The 18056-nt window shown below is 54.1% G+C and overlaps 3 protein-coding genes across 3 annotated transcripts; all 3 read left to right on the plus strand.

Annotated features, from left to right (window-relative positions):
- Positions 1-3908: 3908 nt before the first annotated feature.
- Positions 3909-4615, plus strand: PHYSODRAFT_304260 (hypothetical protein; the record flags this gene model as incomplete). The annotated part of the gene is made up of 3 exons (XM_009534750.1): positions 3909-4022; positions 4074-4224; positions 4272-4615. 3 exons carry the CDS (start codon positions 3909-3911, stop codon positions 4613-4615), a joined length of 609 nt encoding a protein of 202 aa, XP_009533045.1.
- A 1863-nt stretch (positions 4616-6478) lies between these two features.
- On the plus strand, positions 6479-6784 carry PHYSODRAFT_337130 (hypothetical protein; the record flags this gene model as incomplete). The annotated part of the gene is made up of 1 exon (XM_009534751.1): positions 6479-6784. One exon carries the CDS (start codon positions 6479-6481, stop codon positions 6782-6784), a length of 306 nt encoding a protein of 101 aa, XP_009533046.1.
- A 1447-nt stretch (positions 6785-8231) lies between these two features.
- On the plus strand, positions 8232-8912 carry PHYSODRAFT_514989 (hypothetical protein; the record flags this gene model as incomplete). The annotated part of the gene is made up of 1 exon (XM_009534752.1): positions 8232-8912. One exon carries the CDS (start codon positions 8232-8234, stop codon positions 8910-8912), a length of 681 nt encoding a protein of 226 aa, XP_009533047.1.
- Positions 8913-18056: the final 9144 nt, after the last annotated feature.

The following is an 18056-nucleotide window of genomic DNA, read 5'->3' on the forward strand; positions in this document are numbered from 1 at the left end:
CGTAGACCGCGTCGTAAAGCATAGCCTCAAACTCTAGCGGTGTCAGGGTAATGATGTTCTGCTTTGGGTTCGAAATTGCCCACACAGCAGTGTGGACCGCCGTCGCGAGAGCTTCCGTGGCCGCAGCAACTGCAGCAACGATGCTTTCGCTCTGCACCATCGAAACGCAGTGAAGACGCTCGTCTCCAAAGTGAGACCGGTGATTTAGTCGTCTCAGATTGGTCAGTCTGGAGACGATGAACCTAGCCGATCGAGCTAATAACTGACCAATCAAAAAGAAGAAAAAATGTCGCCACATCGTCTAAGACGATCGAAAGCCGAGACGAGCGTTCCACGACCAGGCCCTTAAGGTTAGCATAGGAATCTGTATCTTTGCCCTCTGCTCGACGATGCGTCAATACATGTAGCAAGCAGTGCTTGCCAAGCACTGCTCGTCGAGCAGAGACCACATTTTATATTAATACAGTACATGTACTCGTGTACAGACGATCCTCTCCGTAGTGACAGCCTCGGGAGACCACTTTTTATCACAATCCAGAGGCATCACAATCATAATTGTACCACAATGACGGTACAATATCGTTTGAAGGTACCAGTATAGTGATAATGCGTACTTGGGAGCTTGTATTGCACTTGATACGTGGTTAAAGCACTAGATAAAAGTATGTGTTGTGCTGGATGCTTTAATATTTACAACTATATGCCACGAAGCGTGACGATACGCCATCCACTATTCAAATGGAACTGGGAGTACTGCACAGGCAGCTACAACGCGAAATCTAGTCTAGCGCCCATGCTGATATGATAAATACACGTTCCAGAATCACAAACATGTCAAATTTAATAACTGGTGTGCGGGCTTTGGCCCGCGGTGTTCGCAGTTCGGTCGCTTTTTTTTTACTGTATCCCAAAACCTGTAGAGTAGAAAACTTTATTTACTACTAGTAGTACTATGTAGTAATAGCTGTAGAAGAGCGTTGCGTGAAGAAGTTCTTGAATTTTAGCACATGCTCTAATTTTTGTATTGTGAAGTACCATGCGTCCAATTGCTGGGTCGCTTACGCTGCTCGATCTGCCGTGGCGGATCTACATGAACTCACACTACAGATATTCATGCTGCATACTTGCACAGCTTCAAGCTGCCAGACTGAACTTCAGTTCATGTTGAATGTATAGTTTGTTTATTTTTCTCGGGTTATCGGGGCTATATGTCCAATTGTGACGCCTGCAACTTGATTTTGTAGAATTGCTATACTGACTTCCACGCCGTTTAGCTCTCCTCACTTCGAAATCGGCTCGCAACAAACAGTCTGCACCCACTATCATTAATCAATAGCGATAATTTTGTTTACTCAACGACGGTTTATCATTGCTGCTGCTGTGTCATCCGACATGTACATGTAGATATCGTATCGTAGAAATGACAGTCACTTGTCTAAACTAACTTAGCCGATATGACGACGACCCTGCTCGCTTGCTGCTCCGATACGGTCGATTCTTCGCAGTTTACATTGATTGACTGATCACCCCTCTTTATTATTGCTGCTGTCTGGTTCCGAAAGCATGCTCTGAGCTCAAATGAATCGGAGTTTGCGCTGCTATGCTGTAATATAATTGCTGTACAACTGTCATTGCTGTTGTTTCAAATGGTTCTTTAACCGATAATGCAACATAAAACCCTATGTTGCATTATCTCAAACATCCGCAGGTGTGCAGTACAGACAATCACTTGTGTCGAGCATTCGTAAGACAGTTTGACGACAAATCAAATGTAGCAATTTCATTGGTTAATATTGTATTATGTAGTCTCGAGTGTTGCTGCATCTCGGCTCGTAAATTGGACTGATTTATCTGTGTGCGCATTTTGCCCCCTTTACTAGAGGCAGCGCACTTGAAAAATGCCCCTTGAAATGTCCGGGCCTTTGATCCTGACGCCATGCACTAACCTCCTGCTAGAAGATTTAAATATACTTGCCAGGAATGGAATGTAAGGACATCATAGCACAGTTATCATGCGACCGTTTGTTCCCGTAGTGGAGCAATGTTTCTTCGCGTTACTGGGGTGAACGACTGTTGTCGTTCACCCCACCACGCCAACTCTCCTTTCTACAGTAAAGTACTAACACTACATAGAAGATGGAGATTCGGATAGAGCGCGCATACGCAAACCAGTCTACGCTGTAGCATCGACAAAAAGCATGGCTGCAGGCAGTGGCTTAGTTGCAGGAGATACCGAGTAACTCGCCGATGCCGAAGGTCGAGCCCAGCAGCGATATGGCGCGCGCCGAGCGCCCGCGCAGCAGTGTGGAGCTCCTCCGCACCTCAGCGTCGTAGGTATAAGATCTAGGTATTATCGCCGTTGCAGAGTACGTGGTTGCATTTTGTTGCTGGACTGTAATGATTAGGTAAGAGGGGGTTGGAGGATCTCGGGAAGCCCACTGGCAACACCGTTCCCTGGCTGCCACGCCTTCACAACTACTATGATGTACGCTCAAGCATAAAATTTACTACATTAAAATGTACATGTAGTACCGTTACGAGCTATTTGTCCCTCTTAGTTTACGTCTGCCAACTTCATCGTAACTCCGTGCCCTACAACGGCTGCACCTCTGAGTGGAACAGCTCCACGGACTGCATGCACGCGTTCGTGCAGTCATTATGCCGATATTTAAGCTTGCTGCCAGCGGCCAACTACAGGCACATCGCTTCGTGTGCGAACAAGAGGCTACTTACCCTACCGCACCATGCAACTGCATCGTTTCGGCGCTCAACGTTGCCACCGCGTCCGCGGCAACGATGCCGCTGTGACCTGAACACTTTTGGCCAATTGTATGGCGCAAACTAGTGTCCGACAAACTGTCTTATGTTTTGACAGACAATATGCAATGTAGCCACTGGTATACAAAAACCAAGATGTAGTCAAAACGCGTTGATCGGAAAACGTAAGACGCTTTGTCTTATGATAGCCATTCTGGGGCTATGTATCGTCTTACGAAAGAACATGAATCCTCTTTGGAGTGATATCCCGAACAGGGATACCCTCTGATTAGCACTAATAAAGGCTCTCCCGATGACCAATGATATACAAATTCAAGTCAAAACTCCTCTAACCTCCGGATAGTGTTTAGTGATACGAGATTAGGCTTAATCACTATCCAGAGACCGTTAACTGTGTGAATGTCCATTTCTTAAAGCATGCCGGGTAAAGTTCCACCACAACTGTGACCATGAATGGACTCAGATCCTCTGGATTCGCGCACATATTCGCAGTTCGTAAGAACTGTCGTTTGCGCCTCTTAGAGGGGGGGGGGGGGGGCAATATTCGTCTCACCTTCCGGACAGTACAGGGATTAGCGCGCATAAGAGCGGACCTCCCAAATCATGTTTCACGGGTATACATGTACATGTACAATGTTACAGACAATTATAACTGCGATACAATCATATCTATAGTTTAATTGAATTCATTATAAAAAATATGAGTTGATGGTCCGCTCTTATACGCGCTAATCCCTGTTCCTATAAGGTACCAGTTTATATTAGAATTCTCATTCCTACATAAAAAATGAATAATTTAAGGGCAAGATGACTGCAATGTACAAACAGCACAGAACTAAGCTTAGCGCACTCGGCAAAACTAGGCATGGATTCAGCGATATCTACATGTACAGCCGTTGGCTCAAAGGTGTGCTTGATTTCGATTGCAAGATACTCATCACGGCATGTTAGAGGGATGTCCAAATAAAAAAAAAAACTTACTTTTGGTGGCCGACTTATTTTAAAAAACCGAAAGATAAATAAAGCAGGTGCCAGATTTGCCAACTTAAAAGTCATTAGAAAAGAAGTAGGTCTGGGACCTGTTTTTCCCGGGAGATCAGACTTTTTTTCTTTGAAAAAGCAGCACCACAATGGCGCGTAGCAGAGCGCGCTCAGACGACGATGAACCTGACGTCATGGACGTCGACAGCGTCAGCTCAGGAGTGACAGACGTCACGCTGGCGGCCACGGCTGCCGCAGTGGAGGTAGAAGACGCACTTCTGGCTAAAGACGGTGTTGCTTTCAGCCCACAATAGCGGTATGTTGCCTTCCAACAGGTCAGTGCTAGCGGAGTTGGGTTTGCGCGGTTGCCTGAAGCTTTGCAGGGGAACGTTCCTGCTGCTACAGGCGTCGAGCGTGAGCATGCCACACACAAGCAAGAGGTTGCTGCAGCCCACGAGCTTGACGGTGAGAGTCGGCACGGTGCTCCCCGGCAAGATGTTGTAGCTGCTCAGCGAACTTTGACAGAATCAGCTTGTTCTTGAAACGCGCTTCAATTGCCAAAGCCGTCAGCTGGATTGTCCACTGCATGCTCTGCACTTCCTTCACCTTCGCCGTTGACGCCGTAGACTTCACCTTCGCCTTTGACGCCGTAGACTTCTTTGAGCTTTGTTTCTTTGCATTGGGCTATGTGGTGGCGGCGCCATCTGTGTCCACTGTGTTACCCGACGTCGGCTTCGTCTTCACCTTGGTGGTCTTGCGAGTGGAGTTCTTCGGGTCGGACTGGTTACGCCGACTGTTGGCCTTCTTCTTGGCGGCTCTGCGCCCAGTTGCTTTGGCCGTTGATGCTGCAACTTGACCGGTAGCTGGGACGGCAATCGCACCAAGTACGGTTTCTTCCTGCGGAGATGGTGTGTGACTTGAGGCTCTCGTTCTCTTCAAGGGGGGCTCACGAAGCCCAGGCGTCCCAGTGCTGGACGGTGAATTATCAGAAGACTCTCCGTTTTGCGAGTTTCCCTCTTCTTGGTATAGGCCGGTAGTCCTGCTGACGCTGGTGGCTTTGTCGTCCCGACTAGCCCGGATCTAGTTGCTTGAGCCTTCCGGGTTGGCATAATGAGTCTGTGCGCGTCGCCTTCGTCTTCTACTGCGAGCTGTACACCATTTCCGGGTCGTTCTGCACAAATGATCGATTCAAAACAATCACGTAGAAAAAAGGGCAGTATACACGTCCGACTCCGACCAGAACAGTACACGGATTCAAAACAATCACTTTCATTTTCTAAATGAACATGTGCCAGTTTTCTGGTACGTTGTGGGAAAGACTGATCAACAATTGACACTGCGTCGTATTTATGTTCCCAAATTAATACTGAGATCAGCCAGAATTTTCTCGAAAAGGACAATTGTTGATCTGCTTCCCTCTGTGGTATCACAGAAAGGGCAGCTGATCGTTTTGAAAATGGCTGTGGTCATTTTGAATCGAGAATTTGATCAGAAGTCGGCCAAGTATACGCCATAAGTATACTCACCCTTTTTCTTCGTGATCGTTTTGAATCGAGCATTAGTACAGAACGACCCGGAAATGGTGTAGTGGCCGCCACCGCAGTCGGTAGGCAACAGGAAACACCCGCAGTCGGAGCTTTCAAGGAAACCGCCTCTCTAAAAGAATGTTGCAGTATGATACTCCGTAGGTTACAGCGAAAAAGTCGGTTGGATGACTTTTACCAGGCTTAGACATAACGCCGACTTTTTTCGCTTACTTTTTCGCTGTGACTGAAGAAGTCAGCCAGCCAATAAGTTATCACTTTTTTATCTGGACATCCCTCTTAGCTATACTTTGTAAGCCCCATGCGCCCATGGTTATGGAGCGGTCACCATGAACCGAATATTATCCCCGTTAAAGTAGGCTACAGCGTACAGCGAGCGTGGCAGAGAATTGGCAGCAGGATGTATTTCATCGTAGTGCGCGACGTGCTAACAAATTCGTAGAACTTATACAGTAGAAGTCCGTGAAGACCAGGATCGTTACGCAAATGCGCAAAATCTGCCCCTTTGCGTCACGATCCTGGTGAGACCGCGTCAAACAAAATGATGCTTACTTAGTACAAACCATTTGGAGTTTTCGAGATACCGTACCTCACCCGAAGATTACTTTTGGTATTTCTCATTTGGCACTCAAATTACCGTTAAAAAGCTCTCATTTTCTTCAAGACTGTTTTCTTCTTGTTAATATTCAGCTGTTATACGCGTTTTGATTGGCTAAAACTACGTTTAAATTTCAAAAGAATTGCCTAAGGTTGTGAAATGGCAATCTAACTGTTGTAGTGGGTTGAAGTGGATAGCCCCAATTCAGCCCGTGCAGTGGGCGACAGGCTGATCTTCAGATTGGCAGTGGCGGGTTGCCACTGCCAACCACCGAGGTCGATCGTAGGCTTGTAGCCCGAGCTGGCAGTAGGGTGTGCCAATGTTTGCACCCTTTACATAGTGGCACATACTATACAACTACCCCTGGAAGCGGATGATCTGATACAAAAGGTCCCTTCAAAGCTGTTAGTCAAGGAGTAACTATGCTGTATAGACTGTACCAGTGTAGGTTTGCTAGAACCAACCATCTAAACTCTGCTGCTGACAGTGCGCCATCTCTAATCTAACTCACTTCGTCTTTTGACGACTCCTCCACACTCCTCTCGTCCTAGCCTCTCCGTTAATCTCGCAACAGGTTATGAGCTCAAGCCAAGCCTCCAGCGACGACTTCACCAGACTCATCGGAGCCGACAACTTCGACGTCTGGAAGGCTCCCGTGTGCGCAGCCCTCGACGGAAAGCAGCTACTCGGCTTCGTGACGAAGCCCGACTACGATGGTGTCACCGAGGACAGCGGGAGCGACATGTCCGACGCCGACGACCCGCCGAAGACCACGCCGGCAAGACGCCTGAGATCGATTCCGACGCCGCTGGCTACGACGAGAGTGACGACGATGACAAGTGACACGATGCGGCTCCAGATTTCTGCCCGAGCCCCACGTTGACGGCCTGGTTCTAGCTGGATCCAGGATCCAAGTGGCGGAAGAGCCTGGATATGCACTCAGCGCCCTGAATCAGGATGATCAAGGTGTGTCCAGGCTGGACCAAGATTGATGACCCTGAAGGCTGCCAGCCTGGACCCCCCCCAGCCAAGATCGAGCCAGTCATGCCACAAGAGCCGAAGACGTGCCCGACCAAGCTCGTCGATGCCTAAGCTGCCTGACCAAAGCCCGTGTATCCTGAATCGACAACGTGTATCCCGAATGGACGACTCTCCAAGCTCCAAGATTTGACCATAGAAACCAAGACATTAACGACCGACCAAGCCGACCGTCCAAGATCTGCTCGGCACATGGAACCTTGAACTCCCTCCCAGCTGTGCTGCCGATCCCCGCTGGATCTTTGCGACTCAACCGACGACAACCTATACTGAAACCAAGATAAAACTTCCAAGACTGCATGTTACGATTAGTGATAGCCTACAAAGATAAGACCAAACAGAGTTCGTTTTTCCTGCTACATCGCAAGTGTCTTCGGTTGGGAGCCAGGCTATTCAGAGCTGGTTCAGACTCAAAGGAGCCTTGTGTCTTTGGTTCTCCCCCTGCAGTCAGGGCACCTCGGCTAAGAACGTAAGGGTCGTGTGTGGAGCTCTCATAGTAAGTATCAAACCAAGTTAAGGCGAGTACCTGAGCTGTCGTGCGGCCAGGGTTGATAAGCTTTATTTCATATTCTAGTTGGGGTGTTTGTCCTGGACAGCACTGCCATTTCATATTAAGCTACTCCTAGGGCGGTTGAGGTAGTCACCACCTAGTGATTTGTCGATAGGCTACTGAGTGATAGGAAGGACTGTGTTTTGTATTGATTCGGCTTTTTCCCTCTTGATTGAGGGTGGTGCGCGATTGATTGAGGGTCTTGGACTTGCCAGTGTCCTGGATCTACCATCTTTGTTGACTGGTGCGTAGGGCCCACCGTCCAAGGGCCAACCAAAGAATAAGTGACGGTTGTGTGTATTGTATATTTGTGTATAACTCTGTATTGTTAAGGTTATCTCTCCGGATCCAGGCTATGAAAGCTGCGTTCTGAAGTGTGCGTTAGCTCCGCTTCCTGGTCCTAGCGATATTATCCTGTTTCCCGCAACCCACGCAGTGCAAGTCTCACGTTCGAAGACAAACGACACCCAAAGGGATTCCACAAAAAACACACGCCACCCATGACAACACCAAGTGCTCGTCCAGGGTTGTTTCGAGGGGACAAGTCTAGATCCTTTTCGGGCCACTGTACACCTGGGCGGCAAAAGGCGTTCACCCGCCTCGCCTCAGCTGGTGCGCGTGCCCGGATTCGAATCCTTTGGGACTTCACTGAGTTGCGGTTACATTTATTGTTATGATTGAGGTTGCGAAGTCTACTAACCCTCTGACCGAAGCGTTTATGGCGAGAGAAAACGGAGAAGACATGCGCGAGGAAGGACGCGATGGCGAGGGACGCGGTGATGCGTCGCGCCAGTCGCGTAGGTCTCAGGGGCTGCCGCCGGAGGAGCACGCGAGCCTGGACGAGGTTGTCCGGGCAGCTCGGAAGGCAGGCGCTGCAAAGCACAAGGCGGCCCGCGAGGCAAAAGCCAAGTCGTCGGAGAAGGAGCCGACTCCAGCACCGTCCGTCCAGGATGACGCGCACCAAGTGTCCCCGGATGGCGAGCTGGACGTCCAGGATCCTGACCCGAAGGCTGCTCAAGATCAGGGTGAGTCCGTCCAGGATGAGCCCGCCAAGGCGTCTGCGGGAGGCGCCGATGAGGTTGAGCCCCCGGCGGCGGATCGAGTTTCGGACTCTCCGCTGCCGGATCAAGATGCGGAGTCCAAGGAGACCCCGAACCTGGAAGACAAGCCGCTGCCGACTGTCCAAGAAGTGGCCGAGCTTGAGGACTCGCAAGAGACCTCGCCGTCCACCCAAGCGACCACGACGAACCCTGAATCCTCGGTCCAGGAAGCTTCGACCAAGACGACCCCAAATCAAGTCGTCCCAGACCAAGCTCCGGATCCAGGCTCGCTTCGCCTGACCAGAGGTTCACCGAGGTCCAGGAAAAGGCGTACGTCGCGCAGCAAGTGTCCAGGTGGGAGCGGGTGGAGTCCGAACGCGTGACCCCGCCCGCTGTAGAGTACTCCTGATCGACACCCAAACCGGATGCACAGCCCTGGATGGCCGCCATGTTGACCACGTCCAGGTACCTCAGTGCGCGAGCACTCTTGGAGGACCAGGATGGAGGCTGGATCGCGGAACTTCGTCTCGACCGTCGGGACTTGAGCACCGCCCAGGATCTCATGACTGTCCAGGTTCCGGTCCAGATGCTGACGCCGCGGGAGTGCATGGCCATCCTGCAAGCTCTGCTGTTCGAAGCCGGATTCAGGTTTGATAATCTGGCTCCGGTCTGGTTCAGGGCGAGAGCGGCCAAGGTCGCTCCAGCCAAGCTGGGAGTGGTCATCCAGGACGTACTGCGTCTGCTGGCCCTGGAACCGGTGGAGTGGCGTTCACTTGTTGTTGGCGCTACGTTCAAGATCATCCCTGTCGTGAAAGCGCAAGCATCAGAGACTCCCGAATCTGAACAAGCATCCATCCAGGACTACCACGCTGAAGATCAAGACGGAGATCTATTGATGACGGATTACGATCTAGGCCTACTCGGCCGGGAATACGTTCTCCGCCTCAAGCTGACTGGTCTTCGTTCGGCGAGGAGTCCAGGATGGCGAGCCTGAACCGAAGCGCCAACAACACCATCCAGCCCGGCCGCCGCTTGCGTCGCTGCCGTCCGCGTCGAACCCGTCTGAATTGGCGTCGCCCAGGACCTCCAGTCGGAGTGATGTCGTCCAGGCGGAGGAGGCCGCCCCGATCCAGGAAAATGCGACTTCGGACCCTGTCACGAGCTTGGTCGGTACTTCTGGATCCCCGGAGGCCTCCCTGTACGGAACGATGTCTGGATCCAACCCATCCAGGAACAGCTCCGAGAGCTCGTCCTCGATCGGACTTGGATTCAGCGCTGGCGCCCTCGTGCCGCCCTCGACGTACGGTCCGATGACTATGTCGATTTAGGCTGGGCGTCCTGGATTCGCGGTCGGTGGAGGCGCGGTGGGTTACTACGTGACCCAGCGTGTCGTGTCGAAGCGCGCCGTCGAGGTAGACCAGGATGACGTCGAGATGGCCGAGTCCGTTCAGACCTCCAAGTCGCGGACGGACAGATCCAGGACCAAGTCCTCGTCCAGACACCGCCGGCACCGCTACCAGTCCGAATCAGGCTCGGAGTCGTCCAGCGAGTCGGTGACCAGCAGCGCCAGGAGCCGTCGTCACCGACGCTCCTCGAAGCGGTCCTCGAAGTCGAAGCGGAGGTCTTCGTCCAGGCGGTCTAGCCGGTCAGGACGCTCGAGACGCTCGCACGGATCCAGGGCGTCCAGTCGGTCGTACATGTCGATCTCGTCTGGGGTGGCCGAAGTTGCGGTCACCACGATGAACGACGTCACAGCGCCTACAGACCGCCCTGGACCTCATGGCCCTGACCCAGCAAGCCACGTCGGAAGCCCAGAGCCAGCGTGAAGTCAAAGCCCAGCGCAAGCTGGAAGAGGCTGAACGCCGGATCCAGGAGTCCGAACGTCGGATTGCTGCTGCCCTGGCTGGAGGTCCCCGTCTGGACCCGGTCCAACCAGACCTGGACGCCGTCGTCCAGGCCGCTCGTGACGAGGCCGCCCAGGCTGAACGTCAACGCCTCCAGGCCGATGCCTTGAATTACGATCAGCAGCAACAGGTCGAGGTGGAGGCGCGCATGGAGGCCGAGCGCGCAGCGTGGGCCGCGGAGACAAAGAGGAGTCTGGATGCCCAGCAGAACGCGTTCCAGCGGAGGTACCAGGCCTTGGCGTCCGAGCGAGACAACGAGCGAGAAGCTGCGAAGCACATGAGGCGTTTCCAAGCGTCCCAAATTCGGGACCTTCGAGCAACATCCACTCAGGTTCAATCTGGTCGGGCGCCATTCAACCCTGATTCGGTAACCCCGGTTAAGTGGAAGAGCCAAACCCTGAATCGGCAACCATGAGGAGTGGCGTCAGTGCGGGACAGATCGCCAGTAACGGTGCACAGCCGGGACCGAAGAACATCGCCGAAGCTCAACTTCGTGCGACCATCCCGGAAGTGGATCTGGCCAGGCTTACTTCCAGCACTAAGACCCGGACCCAAGTGCCTAAGGCTGAACCGACGCCCAAGGCGACGAAGGCAGAGGTGCCCAAGGCGACTGTTCCCGCTAAGTCCGGATCCAAGCCGCCGCCGAGGAAGCCCCCGCCCAAGCCATCCAGGAAGAAGACCCAGAAGGATGAAGATCCGTCGTCAAGCAGCTCAAGCAGTTCTGACTCAAGCGACAGCGATTCCAGCTCAAGTGATTCTGACAGCAGTCTGGACGGGGGCGACCTGGTCGAGGCCTCGGCCAGGAAGATCAAGGCGGGGGAAACCTCGTTGACGATCCACCCCTATGTGAACTCGAGTGCGCTGGAGAAGTTCGACGAGAAGGCGTCCCTGGGCGACCGCCGAAGCTGGTGGGGAAGGTTCACGAACCTAGCCAGCCAAGGAGGCTGGTCCAACCGGGCCCAGATCAGCGAGCTCAAGATGAAGATGTCATCCCCGGTCCGGAATTGGCGTGGGCAACTCCCGAAGCAGGTCCAGAACGACTGGAAGTCCCTGGCCGGCGAGTTCAGGAAGAAGTATCTCAAGGCCAGGACCCCCGACTCTGAGCGCTACTGAACGATGAAGCAGAAGGGTGGCGAGTCGGCTCTGGAGTATTTCTACCGCCTGAACGACGCGGCTGGCAAGGCTAGCATCAACTACCGGTCATCCAGGAAGGACGTCTCGCATCACGTTAAGCGTTTCATCAAGGGCCTGAAAGATTCAGACTTGATGCAGGCCCTGAAGAGTCAGCGATTCAAGCGGATCCCGGGTCTGCAGTTCGCCCTGGAACAGGATGAAGAGGTGACGCTGGGTGGGGGTTACGATACCCCTCCATCCAGGACGCGCGACTTCCGAGCGGACAATGCTGGTCAGGGGCGATTCAAGCCTCGCCGGACCGGACGTGCTTTTGTCGGCCTGGATGGGAGCGATTCAGACCAGGATCAGGAAATCCATGTCCATTTCGAAGATGAACCAGAGTCCAAGCCTGATTCCCCTCCTGCTGCGGTGAACGAAAACCTGAATGGAGTGGTTCGAGACGCCATCGCAGAGAGTACGGCTAGGGAGGACGAGATGAGGAAGGCTGTTTTCCAGATCTTGGAACATTCAGGCTGGCGTCCCCCGAATCAGGATTTCCGGTCAGGGGCGAAGTCACCCAGGCAGGGTGATCCTGACCGGAACAACCTGGATCAGTCCGACTATTGTGAAAACTGTTACGAGTTTGGACATCGCGCTGAACGCTACTGGATCGACCTGGTTTGTGACCGCTGTGGACGCATGGGGCATCCGACTGACAGATGCCGAGCCCTGCCCTGCAAGAAGTGTGGCGAGTTCCACGTTGGACGATGTGAAGAGCACAAGGCCATCCAGGCTATCATGGACCTCATTCGCAAGGGTGCCCTGAAAGACCTGCCCAAGGCCATCCTGGATCCCATCCAGGGTGGTCAGGCCGATCCTGGTCGGTCGTTAAACGAATAAGCCCGCTGGATGGGGATCCAGTACGCGTCGGGCTTAGGAAGACCCCAGGATTGTGTGTCTTAGTGTATGTCGGCCCTGATTTGAGGATGAAGAAACGAGATAACCAACAATGCATGACTTCTATAATTCAAGATGGACCCGCTGCTGACCCTGAACCAAATCGGCCTGAATCGCAGACCCTGAATGGAGAAGACCGGATCGGGGAAGCCCCGAATGGAGAGACCCTGGATGGGCCAGTCGAATTATGGCTGAATTTCGGTGAACGATACGGATGGTGGGAAGGTCACGAAGCAGACGAAAATAGTCATGATGTTGCGATGGTGTATGGTGCAGTGAACGATTTCCGAACAAGTATCCTCTTGGACACTGGTGCGTCTGTCTGCATGGTCAGCCTGGATCTAGCGCGTAGACTCAAGCTGAAACTGCAGATGCACAGACAAATCAAGGTGTCTGGTCTAGGGGGCGTTCCGACTTATATCTCTGCCCGGGCTCGAATCAAGCTTACCCGCGGTCTCCGAGTGGTGTATGTCCTGGATGTGTGGGTCGCGAACATTGGAGAAGGATTGGATGTGCTGTTGGGCATGAACTTCATGTATTCTGCTGGAGTCAGGATCTGTGTGCGAGAAGCCCTGGTCCAGCTCCCGGATGAGGAGACTATCGTGATGCGGGGTGGGCCACTGAGGCGACGTCCAGAATTGGACCTGCCTGTGGCCCCCAGACGAACGCTTTATCTTCAGCCAGGAGAACACGCGATCGTCCGGATCGAGTATGGTCGAGCACACCCCGAACGAGATGTGGTTTGGGCCGGCCGGGGAGATCGCTGGGTGACACAGGTCATCTACGCATCCCGGTCCTGGCCGGTGGCGATTAAGGTGATGAACATTTCGTTGTAGATGATTTGGATTGACTCTCGGACCCCGGTAGCCAGGATTGTGGTTTACGGACACTATCCGGCTTACGGTCGTTTCGTCCGACCTGGACGGGGCGACTACAAGGAGAGGCAGAAGTTGATGCAGGAGTGCGCCCTGACTCCGGAGGAAATAGCCGAGGCTGACCGACTTGATGAGCTGGCGAAGGCACAGGCACCATCGCCCGTCCCGAAGCAGGTTTACAAGTGGCCATCCAGGCTCCGGATCAAGACTGGACCGGAAAGGAAGGAAGAGAAGCTGGTTTGCCTACAACAAACACCGCTCCCCCAGGGGCGGCCATCCAGGATCATGTGCCATGTCGCTACTCAAACGATCACGACTCAAGATGTGTGCGTTCAGACCGATGAAGCGTAGATTCAGGACAACAATGCGCAGGGAACCGTGGATGAAGTGCCGGATACCCTGGAAGATGTGACAGACTGTCCGGAGAACGATCGTGGTGACTCGTCGGAGGCACACGAGCCGGATGTCGAGCTCTCCGCCGTGGAGGATATCTCAACGCAGACTGAGATTCAGGAAGAGATTCAGGAAAACGTTCTGGATGGGATCCAGGATGCGGTCGAGGATGACACTCGCATGGAGGTAGAGTTTGATGATGAAGACGAGTTGGAATTTCTGACCCCGGCCATGTCTGGTACTGTAACAGGGTTACACGCACAAGTGGCTACAGTCACTTGTAACTCTAACAGACACGACGTCTGTTAGAGGTTCGAAAGACTTCCTCGACCTTGGTGTAGACACACCAAAGGCTACATACATTTACGACCACCACGACGGGTGGTCCATAGAGACTTAGGATTCCTATTGGCTGAGAGCAGCATCTCTTAGCCAATGAGCGACATGCATAGCATTGGAATTCCGAAGCTGCAATTACACTTGCAATGCAGGAGGAGTTTAGCCTGCGGCAGGCTAAGCTGCATGCACATGTGCCGAGGCCACAGCCACGCCCGGTAGTGAGGACGGGAGGCCCAGAACCCTTGGACCTCTCGAGTGCTGCAACTGCTGGACCCCAGCAGTCGCAGGGAAACAATGTGCGATGCTACCGTTGCGGTAGAGTCGGTCACTTTGCTCGGGAGTGCACGGCCCCCGTGCACCAGCAGGGTGGCTATCGCGGCGGTGCCGGGCACCGTCGCAACCAAACAAAAACGCTGGATGCCAGTAGGCGCGGGGCGCCCTACTGGTAATGCAGTTCCGCGTGTCGACCTTGGACACGCGACACTGAGGACTGCAGCCCCCAGTGAGGTTCATCCTCACTGCAAGAACCAAGATGACAACCCTGACCTTGTCATCCTGAATGTGAACTCGATGAGAGCAAGCGGCTCTCTCCGTGCTTTGGTAGATTCTGGCGCGTCGAAGAACTTTGTTCGACTGCGAAGTCTATCAAGGCTTGACTTCGAGGATTTAAAGATACCTCGAAGTATGTTGGAAGTACGACTGGCAACGGGTGCCGTCGTGAAGACCGAGAAGCGCATGGTACGCGTGCGCTTCACGTATGAAGATCAAGAGTTTGTCGAGACCTTTATCGTCCTGGATCTGGACGATAAGTGTGACATTGTATTGGGCATGCCGTGGCTTGCACGGCATGATCCCGTCATCGATTGGGAGAAGCGCACTCTCGTGCGCTTCGGTCGCGACAGAGGAACAGTGAGCGATGGCCCTGTTACCGCTACGCACACACCGACAGATGCGCGCGACTCCCCACTCGAAACAGCGCCTAACGCCGCTGTCCCGGAGCGCTCTGGGCGCGCAAGAGTCGGCGTTGCTGCCGACAACTAATGAAGGACATGTGTTGACCTCGGAGATCGACACCCGCTTTTCAGCGAATCAGGAAGAGTCTCCGGCCTCAAGGGGCACGGATGGCGCAAGCGAGTCACACGCCTCAGCCGTGGAGGCTGACGCGAATCTGATTGGATCAGGTCTGGCCAATAATAAGGGCCAAGGTGACATAACGCCGTCGACTCCGGAAGTCGATGGCTTGGGTGAATTTGATTCGTCGGCTCGGGAAGCCGACGCACCCTCCGTAATGGAGGGCTCCGCCAATAACAGGCGTCGAGGTAAGGATGGCGTGTCGACTCCGGGAGTCGACGCTGCAAGCGGTGCGGACGGTTGCAAACGTTCCGCACCGGAAAAACTTGCATGCTGTCGTGCAGCCGGGCTGCACGATGAAGCGCCGGGCGACCAAGCCGGGCTTGAAGTCGCTCGCCCGCGGGAGGAACCCGCCGGCGGTACTGAAGAAGAACACCCGTCCACGGCTGGGCCTGGACGGGGTCAAGAACCAAGCGGAGCCGGGCTCCACAAAACAAGAAGACGGCGCATGCGAAGGTCGCTACGCAAGTCTCGGCCTGGGGCCGAGACGCTACAAGGAATGTCTGCCGGGCAGACGGAGGCTGAGAAGCCGGACGTGGAGACGTTGAACGTCTTGACGCGTACCTGTGCCGGGTTCCGGTACAGGGAGATGACTCTCGCTAACCCTCCGACGCAAGTGTCGGAGTTGACTTCGCTTCCAGTCATGAGCTGGAAGCGCTTCGCGCGTGACTTGCACGATGGACGCATCGAGCAAATATGCATTCTCTCGGACACCGAGAGAACGAAGAGCGAGAATGAAGAACTGAGGCAGTTCTTCACGGAGAACACCACTGAGAGCGAGGACACTCTCTGTGCGAAGACTAAGAAGAAGCGCTTTGAAGAGCAGAGCTGGGACTCATTGAAGACGAGCCCCTACTACGAGATCTTACGGGAGTACGCGGACGTACTCCCGGAAGAGATTCCTGCGGAGCTTCCGCAGGATAACGCATCCAGCACGAGATTGATCTCGTGCCGGGGACGAAGTACTGTGTCACGCGGCAGTGGCCACTGCCGCGAGAGCAGGTCAAGGCGATCGACGACTTCTTTGAGAGTCGTCGCAAAACTGGACAAGTGCGGGAATCGAAATCCCCGCACAGTGCTCCGACGTTCTGTGTCAAGAAGCCACAGGGCGGTTGGCGCATCGTTCATGCGTACAACAAGCTGAACGATGCGACGATACCGGCACAGACACCGATACCGCGAAAAGATGTCATCATCGATTCGATGGCCAGGAGCACTATCTACAGTGCTCTTGATCTGCGCGATGGATTCTATCAGATCCGCATGCGTGAGAGCGATATCCCTCTCACGGCTGTGAGTACGCCGAGCGGCATGCTCTGGGAGTGGCTAGTGATGCCACAGGGTCTGAAGAACGCCCCTGCGACCGTCAACAGGTGCGTGGCGCACTTGTTGCGCTCGGTGCGCGACTTCGCACCGAGCTACTTCGACGATGTGTTCGTCCACAGCCGGGCTGCGGACGGGATGAGCGATGTTGAGATGCACAACGTGCATCTCCGGAAGCTGCTTGCGCTCATGCGCAAGCCCAAGCTCTATGCGAACCTGAAGAAGTGCATCTTCGGGGCGAGCGAGATACCCGTGCTCGGGTGTCTCGTCGGGAAGAACGGTGTCCGCCCTGACCCTGAGAAGGTTAGAGTGATCAATGAGTGGCCGACGCCGTCGAACGTCAAGGAACTGCGGCAGTTCCTTGGCTTGGCCACATACTTGTGCAAGTACGTGAAGGACTACGCGGGCATGATACGCCCGCTGTCACAGCTCCTGAAGAATGACGCCGAGTGGGTTTGGACTGCTGAGTGTCAGCAGACCTTCGATGCAGTCAAGCGGGGCTTGACTAAGGCGCCAATCTTGGCGGTGGCCGACCAAGATCGTCCATTCCACGTTGTGTGTGACGCATCCGACTTCGCAATCGGATGTGCGTTGATGCAGCACGATCACGAGGGTCGTCTACTACCAATCGCGTCAGCTGAAGCCAGCTGAGCGCAACTACCCGGTACATGGCAACGAACTCCTTGCCATGAAGTACGCACTCGCGAAGTTCCGAGTGTATCTACTCGGAAGCAAACCGTTCGTGGTCTATACAGACCACGCGTCACTGCGGACAGCTGTGAAGTCGCCGCACATCTCGCAACGGATGGCGAGATGGCTCTCATTCTTCGCAGAGTATAACTTCCAGGTTGAGTACAAACCCGGAAGACTCAATGTGGTGGCCGACGCGCTCTCGCGTCGACCTGACTACGCCACGACTGATGCCGACGTCAATGCCATTGACGCCATGCGATCGAGCACCCCGACGTCGTCACTGTTGGACGACGTGAAGGTCGCGTACGCGCACGACGCGGACGCGAAGCTCTTGCTGGCCTACGGCTCAGCGCCTTCTGACAAAGCTCGTCAGAAGCTGCCGAAGCATCTTCGTGCTCGTGCACACCGTTATCGGGTGCACGACCGGTTTTTACTCTATAGTGCAGTCGACGACAACGCGGACCGCGTTGTCGTGCCCAATGCCCATGACCTGCGACTCAGGATCATGTATGAGTATCACGATGCACCGCCTGCGGGGCATCCGGGCCGTGAGAAGACATACCTTCTTCTCACGCGAGACTTCTACTGGGCCCACCAATATAAATGGGTGCGCAAGTACGTCCCTGCTTGCGAGGTTTGTCAACGTGTGAAGCCTGCGCCTTTCGCGCAGGCTCCCTTGCAGTCACTACCGACTCCACGGGAGTGTTGGCAGTCCATGTCTTTGGACTTCGTGTTCGGTCTTCCCCCGGACAGCCAGGGGAACACGGGCGTTGTGGTCTTTGTTGACCGCTTCAGCAAG

Source organism: Phytophthora sojae (genome assembly GCF_000149755.1).
Source record: "Phytophthora sojae unplaced genomic scaffold PHYSOscaffold_7, whole genome shotgun sequence".
Lineage (NCBI taxonomy): Eukaryota > Oomycota > Peronosporomycetes > Peronosporales > Peronosporaceae > Phytophthora > Phytophthora sojae.